Source organism: Rhagoletis pomonella, unplaced genomic scaffold (assembly GCF_013731165.1).
Source record: "Rhagoletis pomonella isolate Grant_MI unplaced genomic scaffold, Rhpom_1.0 Rhpom_scaffold_00014, whole genome shotgun sequence".
Taxonomy (NCBI): Eukaryota; Metazoa; Arthropoda; class Insecta; order Diptera; family Tephritidae; genus Rhagoletis; species Rhagoletis pomonella.
The window spans coordinates 12606978-12632846 of record NW_023458568.1 but is presented as its reverse complement, the minus strand read 5'-3'; the positions used below and the strand labels follow the sequence as shown (position 1 = coordinate 12632846).

The following is a 25869-nucleotide window of genomic DNA, read 5'->3' as shown; positions in this document are numbered from 1 at the left end:
ACCCATGCCCTGGCCCGGGGCCTGCAAGGGATTTCATCCCTATGGACGGCCGCCAGGTTCGCGCCGGGCCACAGTTCCCCCAGCATGGCTATGGCTTCCTTGTACAGCTTCGCCGACCTCTCGTCGGCGCAGGAAACTAGTTTTATGCGGCCCTGGTAAAGACCCGCGTCACGAACTACAGGGGGGGGGTCCTGGGTTTTTTGCCCAGAATCTCCTTATAGACCCGGCAGAGGCCCACTAGGACGGACTTCCAATTGTCCGCCGTAAGATTCCCCTCTGGGTGCCTCCTATCTATTATCGCTAGGACCAAGTGGTCCTTAGCAACGTCGCTGAAGGCTCTTTGTGCCCGAGAAGGGTTAGTAGGGCCGGAAGAGGTAGCAGATCTTGGCTTCTTAGGTTCCAGTTCAGTGCTTTTATCCACTGACCGTTGCCTCTTTGAGCCCGTTGGTTTGGAGCTGTTGGAAGTTGCCTCGGGGTTCGCGGGGGCGTCCATGCTCTCCGTCCGTTTCCGGCACGCGACGATGCCCTTGGCCCACTCCACCAGCTCCTTCTGTTCCTGGTTACCAGGATTATCTCCGAATTTTGCGAGAAGCCTTGAGACGGCTCTTCCCTCGCGTTGCGCCTTGACGGCCGGACGAACCTCCTTCTTCGCCCTGTGACGGCCGGTTGATGCCCTTTGAGGGTTCAGGTCTCGGCGCTTGACGGCAGGCCTAACAGCTACAGTGCCCGCAGTGGGCTCTTTAGTGCCGGGTGCCTCCACGGCCGCGACCGCTGTTGAACTACCCTCGAGGGGTTTAGAAATTAAGGACATCTTAGCTGCGGAGCACTCTGCCAACGTTAGCATAAGCGATTTATTACAAATTTCTAAAATTAAAATTTTTTCAAGATATGCAATGTATTTATTTTATTCTAAAATACCCAGAAATAGCTAGAGTTTGTAACCATGTAAAGCTGTTGTCTGTGGTACATGATGAGACGATAATTTCTTTGGAAACGGATGCCGTAGCGGAATGCACGGGAAATTACATTCCACTGCACGATTTCAAAGAAACTGATGACGAGCTTTTGTCAGCCGTTGAAGAAAAGCCCTTGCACGTTACAGCTGCTTCATAAAAATATTGCGGACTGTAAGTCAAAATCTGCTGATCACGTTGCCCTTATCGAAGAAATTGGCAATGGCATTGTGCTAATAAACAATCAACCAGCGTCGGTCGGTCTAAGACGGAAATTGACAAAAGGTACTTTCCTTATAACTTTTGATGCGGAAATTACAATTAACACCACCACTTACAAGAATTGGAACATAATAGACTGCTGGCGCCCGAAGCTGTGCCTGTGCAACGTATATATTTTACTGATCATATAACCCTATTATCTCTCCCATACTTACATAAGATCAACATAAAGAATCTCAACCATATAACGCATGTGCAGAATCCCATCAATACCCGCAGTCAGGAAGCGCCCTACTCCTGCTCCTAATAGTCATTGCTATTATTCATGAAACGACGACAAAGCAATACAGTTATACTGAATAGAGTCATAAGAGAAGCCGAGGACGCCTTCACTCCAAGAGGGGGAGTAGTTAACACCAGCAACAGCGTATTAGGCGGAAATTCCATTCCCACCCAAACTGCTGACGATGCGTTGACAAATTTGCGCGTGACAACAACTAAATTCCCATCAACATAAAAAAGCGAACAGCGTAAACCGATACTACCATCATACTCGACTGGAACGATTCTCATGCTACAGCGACCAGCGTAAACCGATACCACCATCATACGGCAAATGCTCGATCAGCTACTTTGAAGTGACGCGGCTGTCCACAGGTGACAACTGTAAGTTTCGAGGCCAAGGGAGATATAGATTCAACCGCAGTCGCCGAACAATTCAGTTGTATTAACTCACCCGCCATAACCGGCCGCCCTTGCTCTCGTGCGTGTTTTACTATGCATATAGCATTGAAATTAATAAAGGAAAACAAATATTTAGTTCAATGTTATCATATTAGTTTTTATTTAGAACAGGGGGTTTTGGATGTATTCTAAAATGGAGACAAGAGCCACAATAAAGATGAAATAACGCCCGCGGGTGTTGCTGCACTCCACCGAGGCATTTCACCACAATGGTTCCATCCTTCTCCTCATACCCACGAGCATTAGGTTAAAATTAAATGATAAAAGTTGTCTTCTTTCCAAAACGAACGAATCTAGTGTAATAAGTGTGTCTCCCCAAATGACAAAAAGTTACAGTGAGTAAAATATGACTATATAGCCCAGTAAAATTAGACTTTTTCTTTAAAAAAATTTGTAACAGCAATTTTCAGATGCAGTTTACTTCTATTTAACACGTAGATCATGGATCCACAGTCTCGCCCCTAAATTTCATTTGACAACATTCCCCCATCTTGGATTTAATTTTTTTTTGGGGGGTTTTTGCGATTTGCAAGCTAATTTTGAATTTTTCATAAAAAATGGTTAAATACAAATATGTAGAGAATTTAATTTCCCACATTTATCATATAGAAGGTTTTTTAAAAACAACATTTTTTATTGTAAAAAATTACACGGTTTTCGCCAGTTTTGACAATTTCTGTTGAAAATACATAGCATATTGAAATTCCAAGGTTGTAGAGAATTTAATTCTCCAAAACTTTTGTGCCAACATTTTTGCCAATGATTTTAGCCAACCCAAGAGAATAAAACCCCAAAATCGATACTTTATTTTTGGATTTATGTGCACGAATTGAGGACCAAGTATCACTGTGCGGCGTCGCTTTCCAATTTTGTTTGGGAAACAACAACACCACAGATTTTACGGTTAGAAAATATCTCAAAATGTAGACGTGCTAGAGTCGAGTTATTTATAAAAGCCGTATTTATGAACCGATTTTGTTAATGAAAATTCGAAACGGTTATTACTTTCCTGATGATTTTTTTCATTCGAAGCATATTACATAGATAAAATGATAGCCATTTTCTTTTTTCGTACTAAACTCCAAAACCACTGAATAGAGCTCAGTCAAATTGTCGGAGGTTATACCTTGCATATATGGTCCTATTATAGGCTACTAGAAAACATGCTGGTGGCACTGGACTAGAGTTACTTATAAAATTCGTATTTATTAACCGATTTCGTTCAAATTCGCAACGTGTATGATGAAAAATTCCTTTACTAAAAATGGACCCGCTGGAGTTTAGGTATTGAGAAAAGCCGTATTTCTTATAAAATCTGATTGAAATTCATAACGCGTATTAATTTCATGACAAGGAAAGGTTTTGCAGAAAATGGACCGAATGGATGACGCTGCAGCCGCAATATATAGAAACCCCCATGGGTTGTCCTGCTTTGGCCCTATGTTTATCCGAGATGAATTTACTTTTCAGATGGCTAAGTATGCATATAAAGACCGTAACACTGTAAGCGTGATCTTGCAACTACCTCCGATTGACGAAATTGCTCGAGGCGGCCGTTATAACAGCAGTAAGACTCAAAGAAACCAGTTAATAAATATGTATTAAAGACGAATTGTAAAAGTGGCGAATTGACGAGGAAAGATTCGACCACATCTGTCCAGGAAGGAAATCGATAGGTATATCAACGGCTTCATTTGAACGATATTCAAGAGATCACACGAGTTATTTAGCCAATGTACGGGAAAACTTTTCATCCTGTGGGATAGCGAGGATTCTTGGCCCCCCTATATCTGAAAATGCTAATCTGTGCTCTTGAGTTTCCTTATAAGAACTTTTATTGGCTTACATAGTACATCGGACCAATGCGGAAGTTGCAAGGTCATAGAAGAATATTACGCATGCTTGGCAGAGATCTCACGGGTGGAAATAAGACCATCGGTAAAACGCATGTCATCGAAAGGCATTAGTATTCCATATGGTATCATAGCGCTATTATTCTTGGCATATGTGTGAGGTGGATTCCGCTCTTTAGACGTTTCAATTTAAACTAAAAATGTTTACTTTACAGACCGATTTTGCTTTTAAACGCTATTTTTGTATTGGCCAACGCAAAAGATCTTATTAGGCGCCGCGAAGCAGGCGGGCATTTGCTAGTACATACATATAAGTAAGTGTGATTTTCACAGAAATTTTGTTGATATTATTTAAAATCACAATGTCTTAAACGTTGAGAAAATAAAATCAAAAATTACAGTTCACTGATGATATAATACCATTTTCCCACGGCATCCTGAAGTACTTTGTTCGCTCCCCCAATTGCGATCGCGAATTACCCCTTTCCCACGAGCACATTCTTAATTCGATTTGACAGTTCTCTGTCTCTGTCTGTGTTTTGTTTTTGTTTTCTTCGCTGCAAAATTGATGCAAAATGTAGGTTCTTCCTAAAAATTTATAAGTTTCCGTATTAAATTAGGGATATTCACATGTATAAACTTTACTTTTCGCAATCAGAAAAAATGGAAGTTTTGATTTGTGAGCTAGTTTCGATAAATTTCCGATAAAATTTAGAGACGGCACCGATTTGTTCGTAATTCGCATGGTAATTCGCATGGTAATTGGATCTGAATTACCAACAAATGAGGTAATTCGCTCAAAAAACTTTTTATGGCGAGTTACGTAATTTGAAGGGTAATTGGAGTGCGAATTACGAATAAGAGAGCGAACTACGTAAATGGGGTGCCGAGGCAAAGCCGTATAATTTGTTGAAAGTGAAGTGATGAAGTGAAGGCTTCTAAAGTGAAGTGAAAAACTTCAATTGAAGTGACAGCGGCAGCACCGCTATCGTCTTGTACAAATTTGCCTTGAATTGCACCACATTTATCAGTGTTGCCATAAGTCTCGATATATAAGAATTAAAAGTAAGGCTATCCACATAATAATAATAATAGTAGATTGGCGCTTACACATATGTAAGTGTTTGGCCGAGCTTCTCCTCAGATTTGTGGCGTGCGCCTTGATGTTGTCACACAAAGTGGAGGGACCTACAGTTTTACGCCGACTCCGAACGGCGATTGCTTTGTTGCTTTGACCAGGGCTTGACCCAGGCGCTGCGTAGTGGAAGCGCGCATTGCTTACCACTACACCACAGCGGTCGCCAGATACTAGTCAACAAATTTGTTATGCAAGTCATTTTTTGTGAAACGGCACAGTTATGCTACTGAAAAAAAATTAAAATTTTGGTTGCTAGATCCTGCAGCTGATTTTTATAAATTTCTGGAGACCGATTGAAACCTGTGCTTCGTTCCTTTCAGGTCAAGATAACGGTTACGGTTTCGGTTTCAGTTTTTAAAAACGAAACGGTTTTATTTATTTATTTATTTATTTATTTATTTATTTATTTATTTATTTATTTATTTAATCAACAACAAACAGGATGTTTACAGGCTATGTGATAGATACATACAAATACCTTATGACTATACCATGGAAACTTGTTTGGCTTTTTATTTGGAACTGCTTAAAAAATTGTCGATGAGATGGGATTCATGAACTCTAGTTGCATTCATTGGTGTAAGACGAAAAGCTGAAACACCTAAATGATTATCACCTAATTTGTTATGAACTTAAAACATGACATTACCAGCATGCGCACGATAAATATCATCATTACTATTAGGGGGTACGTACATAAGATACAATGAAATACAGCGATCCATGTGATGAGGGTCCTTGTATGCACACGCAAAGTTGATCGAGGAGATTTATTATTATTATCAAGCTTGAAAGAGTGCAGCTTTCGTTGGACTGCGACGGGAACTCCACCGCCTTTTACACTTCCAGTTTTGAAAGAGTGTCCTTCCGATATACAAACATGCATTATAGATACGGCGACCATTGATACCGATTTTGGCGGGACAATACCGATTTTGAGGAAGTTGTCCCGGTGAATTTTTTTTTAAGTCGAGACGTATAATTGTCCAAAATTTTCAGTGTTTTCTTTATTGATTTAATAAAAGTCTCCGTGTACTCTGGCCCAAAAACCACTTTTCGGACAAACTTGGCAGCACTTTCGTAATATCAAAGAACATACACTACAAGAGAGCCATAAACATAGCCACCCATAAACATCCTTCTTTCCTATGATCCCTGGTTATGTTTTATTCTGTAAAACTGGTACTCTCACTATATATCAGTCTTTCATTTTTGCTTTAATTTTCTTTAAGGTTTGAATAATTATTAAGTTTTTTTTTACTGAAACGATACTAACTTGAATTTACTGAAATTATAAAAACAATACTAATTTCCTTCAAAAATTCACGGATATAGGAAATATACCTATATTGTTTGTATACATTTTTGCGATAGTTTTTCAAGTTTGTTTCTCTTTTTTGTTTTAAACTGTATTAAAAGTTATTTTAAAAACAAAATTGTATGTTTTGATTCGATGGTTTAGAAATGTCCCGATTTTCGTCCACACAAATCTGTAGCTCGTTTCTGTAACTCTTCTCTACCGATTATTTCTCTACTGGTATGAGAATATACGTCATTCTCTACTACTCATTAGTAGTAACACATATAATAACATTTGCTGGTCAAAGGTCAGGCGAAAGTATCTTGTCGTGCGCGAACGCGGACCGCCGTGGTATTATGCACTTTTAAAGCTATATACACTTAGGTCTCTTTTTAAGCGGATTTTTTCGCTGTAGCGATTTTGCTTTTTTGAGGGTTTTTATTACTTGTTTTCAGTTTGTAAGAGACAATGCTTCTGATAAATAATTTATATTTGTATTCTTACATAATTCATGTAATTATTGTGGTATTTTTTTTTTTGTTTTTGGTTAAAATACAGATAAAATATTTATTTATTTGATTAATGCTCAGTTTTACATGGAATAATAAGTGTTGAAGTGAAGAAATAAATTGTTTTATTTTTCGCTTAATATTGCCTCACTGGATTTTTTATGCGATTTTTGAGAATTTTTACATGGAGGAAGGATCTGAATTTATGCGGTTTTTGAAAATGCTGGAACGTATCCTCTGTTTTTGTATGAAAGTAAAGAACTTTTTTATGCGCCTTTCTGAGGAACGCATGTAGTGCATAAAAAAAACCTAAGTGTACTATCTTCATAGTATGTAGTATGTTAGAAGTGTATTTTGTCAATATTTTTTTGATAGAGCAATAATATTCATGGATTTCGGAAAGGTAATACTATTGTGTATGGACGATAAGCCTTATTACTCGTCACCGTAAAGTTTGCATGATTTTTAATATTTCTGGCATTAATTCACTTTTCAATTGTGTATTAATGGCAATGACATTATTTCTACAATTCTTCCGACATTATTTCGCTTTTGGCATTGACATTAATTCACTTTTGAATTGTGTATTAATGCCAATGACATTAATTCCACTGACATTATTGCACGTCTTACATGGAAGGTCCTAGGTTAAGGCTTCTATCGCAGCTTTTACGAAACAGATTTGAGAAGTGTATGATTTTAGATATTTTATACATGCGAAAAATAGACGACTGTATGAATACTATATGGAAAGATTTTGCAGAATGTGTGCTGCCAGATTTTTAATGTCAAAATTAAAATGTATTTAAGGGATGGATTTACAAGGGTATTATAACTTTGTTCACATAACGGTTCTTTGTAACAGGCAAAACGAATCGAGATAGATATAGACAAATGTATACATAAATGGTCAGAATGAAAAGAGAAATCGATTAAGCGGTGACTGTCTGTCCGTCCGTCCGTCCGTCCGTCTGTGCACACGATAACTCGAGTAAAAATTGAGATATCTTAACGAAACTTGGTACGTGAACTTCTTTTGGGCGTGGGACGGATGGTATTGAAAATGGGCGAAATCGGATAATAACCACGCCTACCTCCCATATAACGGTAATTTTAAGAAATACGAAAACTGCGATATTTTAGTAACTACTGAAGACAAATCACTCAAAATTGATACTTACAATGAGTTTCACACGGAAAACACGAATATTACAAATTTTTGGAAAATGGGCGTAGCCACGCCCACTTATGGTTACATGTGTATATCTTGGTAACCGCTGCACCAATTTCTTCCAAACTTGGCACAGTTGTTGGCCTTAGTACAGCATACTAAGTGGCTGAAAATTTTAAAAATCGGACAATAACCACGCCTACCTCCCATATAACGGTAATTTTCAGATATGCTTGAATTTCAATATTTCGAAATTTAAGGACACTAATTTACTTAAAATGTATACACCCCGGCTTATCATGTAGCGGTAGCTTTCGGAAAGGTGGAAAACATATATTTAATACTTGCGCCGGATATTTAATGTTCGGCTCCGCCCGAACTTAGACTTTCTTACTTGTTAAATAATCGTTTAACAAAAAATATGCCGAAAATATGCTTTGTAGTTAAAATATGCGCTATACCTTTAAATATTCTATCATAACCAAAAATGGCGAAACTATTCAAAAATATGGTTATTAGGTTAATGCATATTTTTTTCTTCTCTAGTTCTCACTAATCCAATTTTTTAGTTTTTTACTATTGGTTCTATTACTTATATCTAGGTCTTTTAGATCATTAGGCAATTGGTTAAACCTTTTTAAGTCTTTGATTCTACTATTTTTATTACTTACAATTATATGTATTCTTGGAAAACAATATTGACTACCAATTTTTATCCTTAGCACACCTTTTTTTAGAGCATAATCAACTATTTTTTTGCTATTAGCAATAAAAATTCTAAAACAGTAAAGTCGGAATTGTAATGGATTGTATACCGTTATTTTTTTATTTTGAAATCAAAAAATATTTAGAGGTCGCTCAAAGCGCTCAAAGTTTTACATGTATTTTTATATGGAAAAAAAACAACTTTTCGTAGAAATGGTACAGAACTCTTGAATGTTTATTTAACCATTTTTTAATACTAACGATTTTTTATTGGGCTCCTCATTGCATTTTTCGGGGTTTTTGGGGACCTATAAATTATAGTAGCGATGAAAAAATGGTTAAATAAACAATTGGTTGTTATTACTGGGAGTCTCCTGCAGATAATGATTCTTAAGAATTATATACCATCCTACGAAAAGTTGTTTTTTCCCCATATAAAATACATGGAAAACTTTGGGCGCTTTGAGCGACCTCTAAATATTTTTTGATTTCAAAATAAAAAATGGGGGTTATATTTTTTCGGTATAGAACAATCCTAGGGGGTGAGAGCACAAAAATGCCGACTTTACTTTTTCACATGCATTTTTGGACCACCCTAATGTACATGCCTCAGCCTATGAAAAGATTTTTTGCTCGAAAAGTCCAGATTTTGAGGAACGCTTGAAAGTATGTATATACATATGTATGTCTCATTTTTAGATACGTGATCCAGCACAAGAATTCACAAAAGGCGAGATTTTTGACTACTTCTTTATTACGGTATCACCAATGTTATCAGACATATTCCCTTGTTATTATAAGGTAAATAGTTTGCCCATTAATATTTTATATTTACTAGCTTAAATTAAATGTTTTTAGTTTGCAGCTGGTGAGCATCAATTCCTAGTGCGTCAATGCTTCGATCAATTAAAATATTTAGTTGATATTTGCAAAATGGAAATAAAAGTTCCACGATTTTCTAATGATTGCCATTCAGCACTTTCTCACGTGAATATAGATAAGGTCTTAAAATACTACATGGTTATGAATATTAGACCTTATAAACGGGGACAAGTAGATCCAATGGACTGCATTGATAAAGCACTAACTCGCCGTTATAATGGCATAAACAGACTGCTGAATCTGGACAACTTTCAAAGCATTGATGGTAGTAACATTAATAGTCACGTATAAAATATTATGACCGCAAATATTTTCTGAATTGAATTTGAATATTTTCTGAATTGAATTTCGATGTACTTAAACCAAGCCACCAGTGTGAAACTAAAAGCTTGTTTGATCCATAAGCCAGTGACAATAAATTTAATTAAATCTGTCTGCTATAGAGTTATATCGACAGATTTTAATGTAAATTCTGACAGTTTAAAAGTACCCACGAAGATTTTTCTGACGGTCTTAATATTCTACACATGACGTTATCTTTAATTATTTAATTATAATGTTCATCATTTTTCAGGATTGGAAAATATCATAATTAATTTAAGCTCACCGAAAATGCTTAGCCGCGTCCTCATGCAGGCATCACGAAAATGTCTTACCAGTTGTGTGGAACTTCGTTTGGCGCACAATAAAATTACCAATGCCAATGTATCGAAAGTTTTGAGTTTGATGAGCAACTTGAAAGCAATAGACTTAGGTAACAATTGGATATTGGATTTGGCAGATGTAAAAGAGTTATCTACGCTTGGCTTGAAGACTTTACGACTGGATGGCAATCCATTGTGCGCGAAATATTCGTTCGCTGGTGAATATATAAGAGCTGTACGGAGACATTTTCCAGAGCTGACAAAACTGGTATGTTTAATATATTAAATAAATTAGGGTTGGGCGGCAGAACAGTTCACGCGCAGTAGCGCGAGCAAGCAGAAGCTAGATGCGGGGTTAAACCTAAACGCGAAAGGGTAAGCAATAGCCGTGAATAGGCTATAGTGTTCACTTTTTTGTTGCCGTGTTGCCACGGACAATTTTTTTTTCCTACCAAGACCAACCAAAACCTACCAAAAGTTTTTTAAATTTTTAATCTGCTTTTTTCAATGTCGAGTTTATTAAAAATGAAGATAACATAACATTTAGTAAAACTAAAACCCAGCTATAACAATTCATTTTACTGTAAAAACTTACACAAGTGTTTGTCTCTTTACACATACATATTGTTATTATTATTTATTATACCCGAGCGCACTTGTGCACAAGGTTATATTAATTTTGTACACATAACGGTTGTTTGTAACAGCCAAAACGAATCGAGATAGATATAGACAAATGTATACATAAATGATCAGGATGAAAAAAGAAATCGATTAAGCCATGTCTGTCTGTCCGTCCGTCTGTCCGTCCGTCCGTGTACACGATAACTCGAGCAAAAATTGAGATATCTCAACGAAATTTGGTATGTAGGTTTCCCTTAATCCAAGGTAGGTTGGTATTGAAAATGGGCGAAATCGGACTTTAACCACGCCCACTTCCCATATAACGGTAATTTCCAGAAATACGAAAACTTCGATATTTTAGTAACTACTGGAGATTATTCACTCAAAATTGATATTTACAATAATTTTTAGACGAAAAATAAGATATTATAAATTTTTGGAAAATGGGCGTAGCCACGCCCACTTATGGTTACATGTGTATATTTTGGTAACCGCTGCACCAATTTCTTCCAAACTTGGCACAGTTGTTGGCCTTGGTACAGCATAAAAAATCGCCGAAACTTTTTAAAATCGGACAATAACCACGCCCACATCCCATATAACGGTAATTTAGAGAAATACAAAATCTTCGATAAATCAGTAAATATTGAAGCTAATTTATTCAAAATTGATGCTTGCAACAATTCTTTACCAAGAAATACGTTTATGGTAAAATTTTGGAAAATGGGCGTGGCACCGCCCACTTATGATCACATATATGTATATCGGTAACCGTTCTACCAATTTGTACCAAACTCGGTGCGGTTATTGTGCTTGCGACATATAAGCAAAACGTTGAAAATTATTGAAATCGGACTAAAATACCGGCCGCTTCTCATATAACGGTAAATTTCAGAAATGCTTGAAACTTCAATATTTCGAAATTGAAGGACGCTAATTTACTCAAAATTGATACACCCCGGCTTACCATCTAGCGGAAGGTTTCGGAAAGGTGAAAAAACATATATTTAATACTTGCGCCGGGTATTTAATGTTCGGCTCCGCCCGAACTTAGACTTTCTTACTTGTTTTTTTATGATTGTTATTTGCGCAAGAATCCCGCATCTGGCTTCGCAACTCTGCATGTCTTCAGATGCAGGAGCGCGCTACTAGAGCCTCATGGTTGCTCTATTGTGGGGGCGCTTCATTCGGGTGCCCTCAGTAGACAGCGGATTACGCATTTCACGTATCTCGCAATTGCTTCCCACTTGTCTGCACTGGAGATCATTACCCCAATTACGTTGTTCGGGGTTATGTCTCCGTATCTTTCTTCCAAAAATCTGCGCGAAGTCAAGAAGTGCTCGCAAGTAATAATGTATGGTGTACGTTTTCACAGTAATGACAGAACCGTGAGTCTACTCTGCCCATTCTATGAAGATATTCTCGGAAGTAACCATGACCGGCGAGGAATTGCGTCAGGTAGAAATCGACTTCCCCGTGAGTCTTTTCAACCATGTTTAAAGGTCGGCTATCAGGGTGTGCCTTCATCGACCTTTTGTGCTCGCTTTCCAGTTTTGTTGCCACTGCTGGATTAGTTGCTCGCGTGCCCTTGCCACGGCAGCTGCTCGGCCTATCTCGGTACTGAAATTGTAAATCTCTTTTCGCTCGTAAGTAAGTAGCTCATTTGGCATGGCGCCAGAAATAACTAGAACCGCGTCCGCGGACACCGTACGGTATGCAGAAGCAATGCGTAGTGCCCCTCAGTGCTGGACTGAAGACATTTGAATCCGGTATTTTTTGACTTTCAATGCGTCGGCCCATATTTCTGACCCGTACAGGAGCACGGACTGGGCTGCTATCATCAAAAGTTCCCTACGGCATGGCTTCGGGCAGAGCTGCGTAAGTGTGAAATCATTTTCAATTTTAAATCAGCATTTTTTTTCTATTCGATTTTCATTACATATTCCTCGCTTAAGATTGAGGCTTATAATTTTTAAAATTTCCATTCACTCAAAGCAGTTATGAATTCACACATCAACATATTCATAGCAAGATTGAAAACACCAATGCCAAATCAAAAAAAGGGTTTAACACTGAATGAGTATTGAAAAGGCTGCAATTTTTATGTGTGTGCATCCTTTAATTCAGTACCAATCATTAGTTCGAAGACACCCTGGTAAACAACTTTTTGATAAAAAGGCAGATTTTTGACAATTGCTCAATTGTAAAAATTCGAAGCGGTGTTACCCAATTTAAGTTTTTTGGTAGAGAGTGTTTTATATCATAAATTTGGGATTATTTATAAAACAGTTGTATTAACATTTACCTTTTAAAAATAGTTCATATCTTATATTAAAAATTTTTAAATTTTACATTAAATTCGATAAACACTTCGCAAAAACTTTAATATTTAGGTTAATAAAATTTTAGAGAACATATTTTAAAAATATTTAGTGACTTTATGTCATCTGATTATTTCACAATGTAACTAGCCAGGACTATTACAGTTTTCAATATCGGGTGCGATTCTTTCTGATACAATTTGAACACTGAAATTACAAATTTTGATGTGTAATTTAATGCATATTTAGGGGATTCACAATTCGTGTTAGACGTCGTAATGTCTTAAAGGCTTAAAATGGTTAAATATAAAGTAACGGTTAAAAGCGATTTGAAAGACTCGTTGGGTATAATATTTTCCCTACTAGTTTAAAAACATTTTGGTTATGTTACAAAACGCCTAAAGAGGTATTAGGGGACGTTTAAAAATTTTAAGACTTTAACACATTACGATACTTAACACCTCTTGTGAATCCTCTATATGTATTTGACTATTAAACTATATCGTTGTTTATTTGGGTAAAATTAAAATATATTTCACTGTTCAATATTGGAGTTGGTGTGAAGTATGCAAGTGAGAACAACAATTATCGACATTAGCCTCATTTATTTAAAAAACAAAAGAGATTTTGCTTGATAAAATTTCGATTCTAAGAATAAAATGTTTTTAAACAAACAAAAAATTAACAATAAAATTTGAAGGGTTTTAAATACTGCGTATGGTAGCATAAAATTTTACAATCTGCTTAATTGTCAGGTTGTTTTTTGTACCATAGAAACACATAGCAACTGATTTCACACTTACAGTGGGATAAACTTAAAACCTCTAATATAAATTAGTTACATTTAGTTAAGATTTTTTTATCGATTTTAAGTTTTCGTTTGGAATAATTTTCATGAACTAATCTATTAAGAGATCTTTTTAAAAAATTGCCGTTCATCTGATATCTATTAAAAAAAAGAAGTTCAGGATACAAGTTTATGTGCAAAAAATAAATTAAACAATAAAAGTCTCCTAATATTTATGAAACTTATAATAGAAAAATTTTTATTTCATTACCCAGACTTTATGAATAGCCTACTCCAGGGGCGGATCCAGCGGGGGGGGGGGGGGGGGGCTGGGGGGAGTTTTGGGGGTTAAACTACGTGTCAGTCAGTGGCGGACCCACGGGGGGTGTTTTAATACATAGACGCCATATTATACATACATATGCGCCATATTAAAACACACCCCGTGCGCCCGCCACTGACTGACACGTAGTTTAATACCCAAAACTCCCCCGCTGGATCCGCCACTGGCCTACTCTATAAGTAATAATAGAAATTCCGAATTAGTAAGTTCAGTCAAGATGTCATTCAAAAGTTTTGAAGAAAATCACTTTTGATGTAATGTGGAACGATTTTCCGTCATCCCTTGTCAAATTTGGTTTGGAGACAAACCGGTTTCGGCGTTGTGCCATCTTCAGTGTCATTTTTCGTTCTGGAGAACCTCCTACCCTGTCGGAAACAACAACAACGAAAATGAGAAAATCACTTTTCTCTTTTGTGAAAATTTGGGACTATCTTATGCGAGTATTGTCGGCAAAATGTTAGTCTATGAATGATTAAAAATTAACGAATAAATGGTTAATTGTGATTAATGATTAAAATTAATTAAGCATTCGCTGTGGTGTAGTGGTTACAAGTGGGCACTACCATTCCGCAGAGTGAGGGTTCGAGCCCAGTTCCGGCCAACATAAAAAAATAAATTTTTTTTTTGTAATAGTGGTCGGCCCCCGGCAGGAGTCGGCGTAAAACTGTAGGTCCCTCAACGCATGCCACAATCGGAGAAGAAGCTCCGCTAAACACTAACATATCGTCCCGTTTCTGCCTTAACCTCGTATCTGCAATAGAGGTATTTTAGAGAGTGTAAGAGAAAATGCTTAATTTCTTCCCCTAGGATACAATAAACGCATTTTTTGCTTAATATTTCTGGTTCCACTAACAGTAGTGAGAACCCTCATTAAGTCTTTGTTCTATGTTCAAGTGTGACGCTTAAACAGCTGTTATAAGTGGTACTATTAGTTTTCCCAAAAATTGTAGATACGTGGTTAAGGCAGAAACGGGACGATATGTCGATGGTCCTCTGCAATAACGGCACAACTCAGGTTTTTGAGATGTATATAGTGGATTAAGTTTATAAATAACCATATTCTTCTGTGGCATATCGACATAGGCTTTGTTGTTACCAATCCGGCAGAGGCAAAGTTTTGCCATTTGGCATAAAACCGAAGTAGCCAACCCTTACTACTTAACAGTGGCAAATGTCTAACATTAATCGTGAATATTGGCATAAGTAAAAAACTGTGAAATAACGACACTTTTCGTTTTGTGCCGTTGTTCAGAAACCCAAATGGATTTTTTTTTTCCTTTAACTACATACTAGTTGTTACTTATTTCGTATTTTTGCAGTCCAACACTTACTGAATCTTTAGAAAAAGACATAATTTGAAAGCTTAAAATATGACTGCAAATAATCCGGAATTATTACGTTCCAAGACATATTATTGCTAAATTACGAAACAAAAAATCTTTAATTGGCTCTAATGAAATATGTTAAATTTTGAGTTGTGTCGTTATTGCAGAGGACCATCGATGTGTAAGCGCCTTTCTATTATTATTAGTAATCATCAATACAATTTTAAATTACATAAACCCAGTCACAGCACTTTTTTGTATTCGCCGCTTCCAGAAGTCACATAATACATAAAATAAATAAAAGCTGTTTTGATTAATATTTCATGAACTGGAAACTGTTAAAAATAAGTGCGCTTGTGTACAGAGATTTTAGAATCTATTTAGTTCCTAAAATATCTGTTTGCAACAGATAACAATAAAAACGCACATCAAATTGCTAAGAATGATGAAGGAAATCGATTCAGGTCTTTGGTTTGCTTATTTTTAACGCCAAGGGGCAACATTTCTTCAAATAAAACATTAATTACACACGCACAAATTTTGCCTGCAATTTCGATCACAATTGAACACTGCACTTCACTCTCGTTTCGAATTTTTGAAAGCGTTTTTTACGCTATTTAGTGGTTTAACACTTCTTGGGGGCACTTGATATTGTAAAAAAAATATGCGCAATTCGATCGCTAACTACATTTTTTTTTGTAAAGAACGCCCGTTTGCTTTAAATTTGTAAAATTACAATTATTTTTTTATTTTGTTTACATCTGTCATTTGTTACAAATCAAGAAAAGTCCAAGAGTTGCCAAATATAAATATTTTTATATCTATTAAAATAATAATTTACTTAATTAATACTTTATTAAAACACAAATTTGAAGTGCAAATACATTTGTAAAACTGTTTATCACAAAAAAAATTAATCGAATATGTGTATATGTATAGCATGTACTTACGGCGGCCGCTGTAGAAGAGTGATTCCATGCGCGTACTTCCACTCCATAGGACCATGGTTAAAACCCTAGTCAGATCATAACCCAAAATAGCAGTCGTCCTTCGGCACGCAATCGCAAACCTGCGAGTATATTTCTGCCTTGAAGACTCTTCTTATAAAATCATTGGTGTTCGGAGTCAGCCTTAAATACGTACATAGGTGTCTCCATTTGTGCCACAATAACAGAACTCATGCCTCAAGTTTGAGCAGAAGCTCGGCCAAACACTTAGAAAAATATTTTAGCACCATATATTTATTTGTTTACTTATTTTAAGGGAGATGGCAATCTTCTGGTTTCACATTTTGAGTACAAAAATTTCAACCCTGATACAAAAAATAGTATTAGTACTGAATGATAATGACAGATTGCATTCACATAAACGTACAATCATACATGATTGAGGTTTTTTTTTGCATTCACATTCTCTATGTGAATGGGTGTCAACCATTCCATAACACACTACATATTTTGTGTTTACAATTTGTAACCAATCTCAAGAGTGGTTGTTAAATTTTTTAAATCAAACAATCACACTTTTGAAACGAATAAAATGAGAATGCACACTGGCTTCGGGCCGCCAACGTTCGCCATCAGCCGGCTTAGAGACACTTTGCTCTGCGCAGCCTTTTCACATACTCCATGAATGTGTTCCCAGAATGTGAGTTTGTTGTCAAGCTTCACCTCTAGGTATTTTGTAGTCACGGGCTGAGGTCCGACCATCATGTTTGTAATTGTTGGGATCCGTTTCTTGGTGAGGAGCACGATCTCCGTTTTGGCTGTAGCCAATTGCAAACCGTGATCGCTCATCCATCCACTGATTTTGCGCATTACCTGGTTCAGCTTGAGCTGCGCTAACTGGATGTTTCTTGCTGTTATGACGGCGGCCACCTCGTCCGTGAAGGCGACAAGGAAAGCGATCTCCGGCATTTCGCAACAGACTGTCATACGTGGCGTTCCAGAGGAACGGGCCAAGTACAGACCCCTGTGCCGTTCCGCCGGTTATACGTTTCTTTCTCTGACCTTGTGTTGTTTCGTACAAAAGCTAACGGTCTCTGAGGTAGTCCCGAATCATATCTAGCAAGTATGTCGGAACTTTGAATGACCATTCCTGGGTTTCCAGCATGTCGTCCCATCTTGCAGAGTTGAAGGCGTTTGTATGGGAATGAGTTCGGCAAAGTAGAAAACCACGTTGTAAAAAATAAGTTGAGTAAGTGTCTTCCACTTGTTTATTGATTCACGTTCTTGAATATTCTCCCGTAAGTTTACCAGAGACTTTATATACATACAGAAGTATATGAGAAAAATACATACATATGTGTTCTACTCCTAAGTACATCAGCTATAAAAACTTCTAACGCTAGAGCGAGAACAATAATAATACGCATAATATGTATGTTAAGCGATGACATTGGAAAAATGTCCTAATGTTGTTTGTATTGGTGCATTCAACAGGTGTTGATGAGCAGAGCTGAATGTAGATATGTTCCTGTACTAACGATGCCCAACGTTGCATTTGACCAATACCTTACTGTAACTCTTGAGCAGCGTTCTTGACATCCAGTGTGACTAGCAATAATATTGGCCGCGCCTGGTGGCAGGCTTCTTCGGCTTTATGTACCGCCTTAACTACTTCGCTAATTGCTCCTTTAGTTGAGTGTTCCTTCCTGAAGCCATGTTGTCTGGGTGAAAGGCCTTCCTCGTTTTCTATGGCTGACGTCAAGCGTGTATTAAGCAGACTCTCCATCATCTTGCCTGCTGCGTGTAGCATGCTGATTGGCCGGAACGATGAAGGAGAGTTTGGGTCCCCTTTGCCTTTGGGTGTAAGCACCAGCCTCGCCTTCTTCAATTGGCTTGGGAAGACCCGGGCCCTAAGGCAGCTTTTGTACATGTTAAGCAGAAGATCAGGGCTCGTTTTCGCTGCTAACCTGATTCCCTCCGCTGGTATGCTATTGGAACCTGGAGCCTTGCCGGCTTTCATGCTTCGCAGGGCTAACTTCAGCTCGTCTGCCGACAACAGTGATGCTTCGGCTTGCTGCTCGCCGAACACTGTATCTGCTCTTAGTGGGTGTGTGGGAAATTGTGAATCCACTATATTCATGACTCGGACCTCATCCATCGCTTGTGATGGTGTATGGAACTTTTTCATGACGATTTTGTATCCCTGGCCCCACGGCTCACAATCCACTTCGTCGCATAACGCTTTCCAGCAGTTCCGTTTACTCTTCTGTTTCTCGGCCCCAAGTGTTTTCTTAGCGCTTTTGTAGGATGCTGCTCTGGTCAGCGCCCCAGGTCTGCCATGAGCGCGCGTTGCGAGTCTGCGCATTCTATGGCAGGCCCTTTGTTGCACTGCAATTCGGTTATTCCACCAGTATACCTGCTTTTTACCTGTGATATAGTTATGGTCGTTGCCAGTCAGGTCTTCCATCACTCTCTATCCATCAGCCCTTCTAAGAAGGATTTCTGAAACCTGGGTTATGTCAGGGATCAAGTATCCAAAACCTGGCCTTCGATATGTAGGATTCGTTCCGGTGTTGAGGATGGTCAGGCCAATGCCTGCCATTTCAAGGACCAGTCTTCCCCTGGTGCATACCCCACTCCACACCTCTTGCTTTGAAATCTCCAGCAACAATTATGTGGCCGGTGATATCACGCAACTCATTTTCAAGGCCTTCGAGCTTTTCCCTGAAAACAAGGACTGTGTCGTTTGGAGACAGGTAGCAGCTCACCAGAGTGATTTACGCCATTTTCACCAAGACGTAGCAACGTCCGACTCCGCTGCTCTCTGTGCGATGTTTGGGGCTAGCAATGCTTATCGAGACCGAGCCTGATTGGTCAACATGCCAGGTTTCCTTTGTTCTATAGGGTTCACTGATGATGCCAGCATCTGCTCTTTGTTCTAGAACCAATAGGTTCAGAAGATCATCAGCTACCCTACTCCTGTTCATATCGCCTTGTATATATTCATATTCATATTCGGCCAAGCTTTGTCTAAGCCTCAGCAAGGGCATCCCTGAAGGCCTTGCACGCTCCCGACCCGTGCATGTGATTGGAAATTTTCTGACCATCTGCCGAGCACAAGTAGCAGCTTGGGCTTTCTTTACATGCAGAGGCTATGTGGCCCTGCTGACCACATTTCCAGCATGAACTGCTTCTGTCTGGGCCTTTGCATGCCGCCTTTTTGTGGCCATATCGCTTACAACGAAAATACCTTTAGACATGGGTTATTATTATTAATATTATTACGTCGGGGATACTCGCCTTACGACCTAAGAAAATCTATTTGGTCTTATGAATTAAAACTAAGCAATTATTTGAATAAATCGAGCAATTATTTGAATAAATCCAGCAATTGGGTAGGTTCAGAAGGTGCAGAAGTTGAGCGCAACCGTTGCTAAAAAAATCAATGATCGTAATGCGTCTTCTGAACGGCTTGATACATTAGCTGTCAAATTCAAAACACACAACACGTTGTATCAAATGATCAGAAAAATATTACGATCATCTAACACGCAACTGTTCAGTTGAGCAGAAGTACAAAACAACGCGTTCAGAAGGTGCAATCGCAACAGTTACTGAGCTGTTGCGCCTTCTGAACGTGCCCATTATTTGAATAAATCGAGTAAAAGGTCAGAATTTTTAAGAAAAAGCAATTGCTTAATTTTTGTTCATAAGGCCCATTGTGCTAAACCCTAATTGCAATCATTACAATATTAGGCTATTTAAGATGTTAAGCACTTTGGGCGCGCCATATGTAAAATATTGGATGAAGAAAACAATCGTTCCCCAAGGTGTATCAGTCTGCTATTTATAATACGTGGGCAGTCCATGCTTAGCGAGGCAGTCAGCCCTTTCGTTGCCTTCAAACTCTTCATGTCCCAGATCCCACCACAGCGTTACGATATTGTGGGCTTCCAAGTGGTTTGGAAGAGTTTTACAGCCTGGGGCCGTTTTGAAAGAATCTGAGGCCCTTAATTTGCCTGACTATCCTACATAATATTTATTTTGGCCCCGTTTGTCCTTCTACACAGACTTCGATTGCGAAGACTTCCGCCTGGAATATTTATTTTTTATTTATATGTAGTTGGGTATGTGCAAATTTGCACATCTTGGAATCGTGGTCCAAATACGCCTGCCCCAGTACTCTCGTCGTCCGTCTTCGATCCGCCGGTATACCATACTTGGGACCCTTCGTCAATCATAGTTAATATCACTTCATATCAGTCCCTTTCAGGAATTCTGACCTTGTAGGATTTGTAGAAGGATATGGCGGGATTATCAAAGAATGGCTTTAGAACCTGCAAATGACTCCAAATATCTCCAATTTTCTTGCTGATCATATTAGGCAGTCGTAGGGCGCTCCAGTAGGCCTCTTTTTCAAACAGAATACATAAAGGAGGAATGCCTGTAATGCCACCATGGGCATCCGTTGGTCAGGTACGCATAGCTCCTGTGATGGCTACGCGGACGAGTAGCTTTTGTCTTTGTTATACCAATAGATTAGTTTTGGTGATATTCTCCAAGCCTTACCATGAGGTCTCTGTCCGGTATAAAACGCCCGTGTAGCCTTGCTGGTAACATTCGAGAGATGTTAGTTAGAACTGAGCCTTTTGTCCAGAGTTACACCTAAATTTCTGTCCCTGTCAAGGTGGGTTCCTTCTTTTGGCAAATGGGTCAATGGTGGACTTCAGTGGGTTTATTGACAAGCCGTTTTCAGCACACCAGTCTTCAGGACATATACATATGTATGTACATACATATGTAGTTTCTAGTTGAGTTCAATTGAAACTAACCCTGGCATTCAGTAAACGGTCTCTAGTCACTAATAGGGACTTTTGGTGGTGAACTTGGATTTTGAGACTATTTGGTATTCAGTACGCTGTCTGACGTCTCTAGTCTCAAAAATAAGTCACTAATTTGTCAGCTGGCTAAGAGCAGGTCACAAAAATAGAAGTATGGAGGAAAAGCTTATTTCTTTCCATTTTATTAAAAAAAAAACGCGAAAATGAAGCGAGGAAATTTGTTCAACAAGAATTTCATTAGGAAATAAACCAAAATGTTTTAATATCATACAAATGTATTGAAAAAAATTTAATTTTTTTGTTTTTAAAACATTAAAATCTAAGGATTGTTAAAAAAATAAAACTAATAAAAAATACTAAATAAAAAATCCTCTACGGCCGAGGAGGACTTGAACCCGGACCCTCTCGGCTGCCAGCCTTATGACCACTTTGACCACTCGGCCATTGCGACTCTTTGAGCGGCGCGGCCAAAAGGCATACATAAACACTATCAGTTGATTGTCTGTGTTTGCTTTCACCACACATTTTTGGTGAACTTTTTGTGACTCTCTCCTTCTGAATATCCCAATCGTCTCAAGTCACAAAAATAGTCACTAATTGCTAATCTCAAATTTAGTGACTTGAGATGAGACTGAATTACTGAATCCCAGGGTAAATGGTAGGCACATACAGTATATATTACATACATACCTTGGATTTTCATATTGTATATTGGCAATAATAAGGGTATATGTTGATCCTTACGAATCAGGTATATTTACATGTTTGCGTTCGCCGTTAAACGAACGCACCGGTGAAATATTCGTGTAAACAAGGTTGCTAAATTGTTTGGAGATACCAATTTTCTATTTTTCGCAAATAACTATTATTGTCGCGGAACCTACCAAAATCCAATCTAGCCTACTAACCAACCAAATGAAAAAAAAACCTACCTGTTTTGGTATAAAAAGCCCATGTTTGGCAACACTAGTGGCGAACAATAACGAGTTAACGATCTTGCTTGCGCATGTGGTCGTAAATAAGAGAGCAGAGAGCTGCTACTAAGCTCAGTCGGCAGCAAACCGTCATATAAAAAGGTTGTGTTGCGCTTGATGGTTCTTTTTTCCAAGCAAATTTCCAACGAAAAATTATCTGCGCAAAAATAACCCCTCCCTTTGAAAATCTGACAATGCAAAAGTGAATTACAAAACAGCTAATCTGCTCGCATGCAAGTCGGCACCAGCGTTCGGTCTTCACTGCGATTGCAATACATCTACTGCTTCTCTTTAGCGAGAATGTTCTACTGCGGTTTTTTCAAATCTTTTTTTTTCCACCACTTGAATTACTACAATTTTTATAAATATAAATTTTTCAACGGAAAATATATTTATAATCAGTAAAAGGTGTTTCTGCAACATAACATTTAGTTATTTATGTATATACGTATTTGTATGCAAACTATATCTTGTTATTAGTATAAAATCTAAAATCTACTACGATAAAATTCGTTTTGCTGCGTTTTATTTTTAAATTCTCTGCGGTTTACGAACTTCTTCGTCCGAACCTTGGTCGGTACACATTTGGATTCACGATGCAGCGAAACAAAGGTGGCGCCTTCCGCGGAGCGCTAGTCCTCTCTTTCTCGATTTGACACCATCCACCCTTTCGCTGACGTAACATTATTATTTTTTCGCACTAGTGATGAATACTAAATTTTTATATTGTACCTAAAAGTAGATACACGTACCTAAACAGTAAACATGCATTTTTATGTGCATACATTTTTGGTAGTTGGTGGATTACATCTTCCTTTCGTACCATAACAATTTTTCTACTTACATGAAACAATATTTTACTACGTTCCAAATGTACCTAAAATAATGTGCTTGTACCGAATGTACGTTCAAATTTAAGAAGCTGAAGAGTAGGTACAATTCAACCTAGCTTTACATCACTATTTCGCACCACTTGTTCGCTTCTTCCTCTTCTTCTTCAAAATTATTCTTTGCACTCTCATTCTCAAAATAATGTGACGTCACACCCAGTTGCTCTCAGCTCGATTGGCGCAATCTTGTATTCTATCTTTCTTGATTTGCATCTGCGTGTGTGGCCGGAATGAGAGAGCAAGTATGCGTGAGCACTGGGAATGTTAATCCCGGGATCCCGGCCTTTTTAAGTTCTCGAAAATTCTTGGCAAGTAATCCCGGGATTTTCAAGATTTGTAATTTGCACTGATGGCGATAATAGAAACTCCTTTTCTTGACCAGTATTGGCTATATTTCTTTTTTTATTTAATAATTAATATTTTTTATAAATGTCTAGCTCATTAGACATATAACACCGCGCGACAGTAAATTTTAAACACAAATATCAATATATTCGCGAAACCATGGGCAAAATATAGTAAAATTGCGTTTTTAGTTTTTCACTCTGACGTCAGTAATTTAAAAATGATTTAAAAAATTCAGAGAAATGTGCTTAGAGAAGAAGTATGGATATAAAATTAATGCGGAAATCCTGTAGAATTTAAACAGATTCAAGTTTCTGGTGCAGAAGGGCCGGTAAATATTGAAAATGTCATTTTAAAATTTTATCCTTGAAATTTCGCAATATTTGAATGGTCACCGCGAATAACGCTGTAGCGCTAATTTACTCAAAACTAGTTTTTTCGCCGGGAGTGCAATGGGGTATAGTCGTTGTGCTGGGTATGCAGTTACAGTCGCACGGCTATACTCAATCCCGACTCTTGCGTCCTCGTTCGCGCACTCTGGGCAACGTGAGCAACCCATGCGCAAGATGCGGTAACCAACCCGAGTGGAGCCTTGGGCCACGGCAGAAAGAGAGGGAGCTTTGGTGGGGCCACTCCGACTTATTCGGTTTAAGGGCTCACTGAAGTCTGCAGCGTCTGCTCACCAGGAGGTGCGGCTGCAAGCGGGCGTCTGTCTTGGAGCAAGCGGCCCGCTATACAAATGTGTATCCGGTTGAATACCATCCACCCCAGCAATGGTTGTGCGCTGGGTTTGGGACCCGCCACGTAAAAAATATTGCCAATGAAAAGACCAAAAAAGCCTCGGATAACTGCATCCCCACACGTTGACGACCCCCGCAAACGGAACAAGGACTATGAATTTCGGATATGCACCTGGAATGTCCGGACCCTCTATAGGGAAGGTGCCTCTATCCAACTGCTGGATGTACTAACAAAATACCAGGCTGACATCACCGCAGTTCAGGAAATGCGATGGACGGGGCATGGCTGCAAAAAATTTGCAGCATGCGACATCTACTACAGCTGCCATGAGACGGCGCACAAATTTGGTGTCGGATTTGTGGTTGGGCGGAGACTTCGACACCTTGTCTCCCGGTTCACGCCCATCAGTGAGCGAATCGCCACAATCCGCATAAAGGCGAAATTTAACAACATCAGCCTAATTTGTTTGCACGCCCCGACGGAAGAGAAGGACGACGAGACTAAGGAGCTTTTCTATGAGCGTCTAGGAGAAGCGTATGAGCGCTGCCCCCGTCACGATATTAAAATCGTTCTGGGCGACTTTAACGCCAGGGTGGGCAAAGAAGGCATATTTGGTCCAACAGTCGGAAATTGCAGTTTTCATGACAACACCTCCGACAACGGAGAGAGGCTGATCGACTTCGCCGCGGCACGGAACATGGTAGTCAGTAGTACCAGACACCAGCATCGAAAGATCCACAAAGCAACTTGGGTGTCCCCCGATCAAAGAACAAAGAACCAAATTGATCATGTTGTGATAGATGGAAGATACGCTTCGAGCGTTCTTGACGTGCGCTCTATCCGAGGTGCCAACATCGACTCGGATCACTACCTTGTTGCAGCTAAGGTCCGCATGCGCCTCTGTGCAATAAAAAACGTGCGGCAGGCAACGCGACGAAAGTTCGACATCGCAAAGCTGCAGTCACAATGGACAGCCGAAAAATTAGCAACCGACTCTCAATCCTGCTTAATCAAGCAACTCCTCATCGCCTGGACATAAATGAGCAGTGGGACTCCATATCCCAATCCCTTCGCACCGCTTCGGAAGAGGTTGTTGGTTACTACAAACCGCGCAGAAACAACTGGTACGACGAAGAGTGCCGCGCGGCTGCTGCAGAAAAATACGTAGCATACAAAGCTACCCTTCAGCCAATGGCGACACGCGCGACAATTGAGCGTTACCGGGAGAAAAGGAGGGAAGAGAGACGCCTTTTCAAGAGAAAGAAAAGAGAGGCAGAAAGGCGTGAGTGCAAAGAGCTTGAGATGCTGGCAGACAGGAACGCGGCTCGAAAATTCTATCAGAAAATAAGGCAGCAATCAAATGGTTTTAAGACCGGGGCTAGCTCCTGCAAAGATGAAGATGGAAACCTGGTAACAGATGTCCATAGTACACTTGAGATATGGAGGGAACACTTTTCATTGCTTTTAAATGGCGAAACAGATGGCGCGTTTGATGAAGGAGAACCCGAACCAATGTATAGGGACGAAGCTCACGTCCCTCAACTGGACCAAGACGAAGTGAGGACAGCAATAAAGCGGCTTAAGAACAACAAAGCCCCCGGAGCCGACGG

At 38.9% G+C, this 25869-nt stretch overlaps 1 protein-coding gene across 1 annotated transcript in view; it reads left to right on the top strand.

Moving 5' to 3' along the window:
• Nucleotides 1-25869, top strand: part of LOC118749145 (nuclear RNA export factor 2-like) — a 96350-nt gene that overhangs the window by 66098 nt on the left and 4383 nt on the right. The window contains exons 6-8 of the mRNA XM_036483913.1: nt 9295-9396; nt 9454-9742; nt 10052-10389. Coding sequence (XP_036339806.1) covers nt 9295-9396; nt 9454-9742; nt 10052-10389 — 729 coding nt within the window. The remainder of the gene's footprint in view (nt 1-9294; nt 9397-9453; nt 9743-10051; nt 10390-25869) is intronic.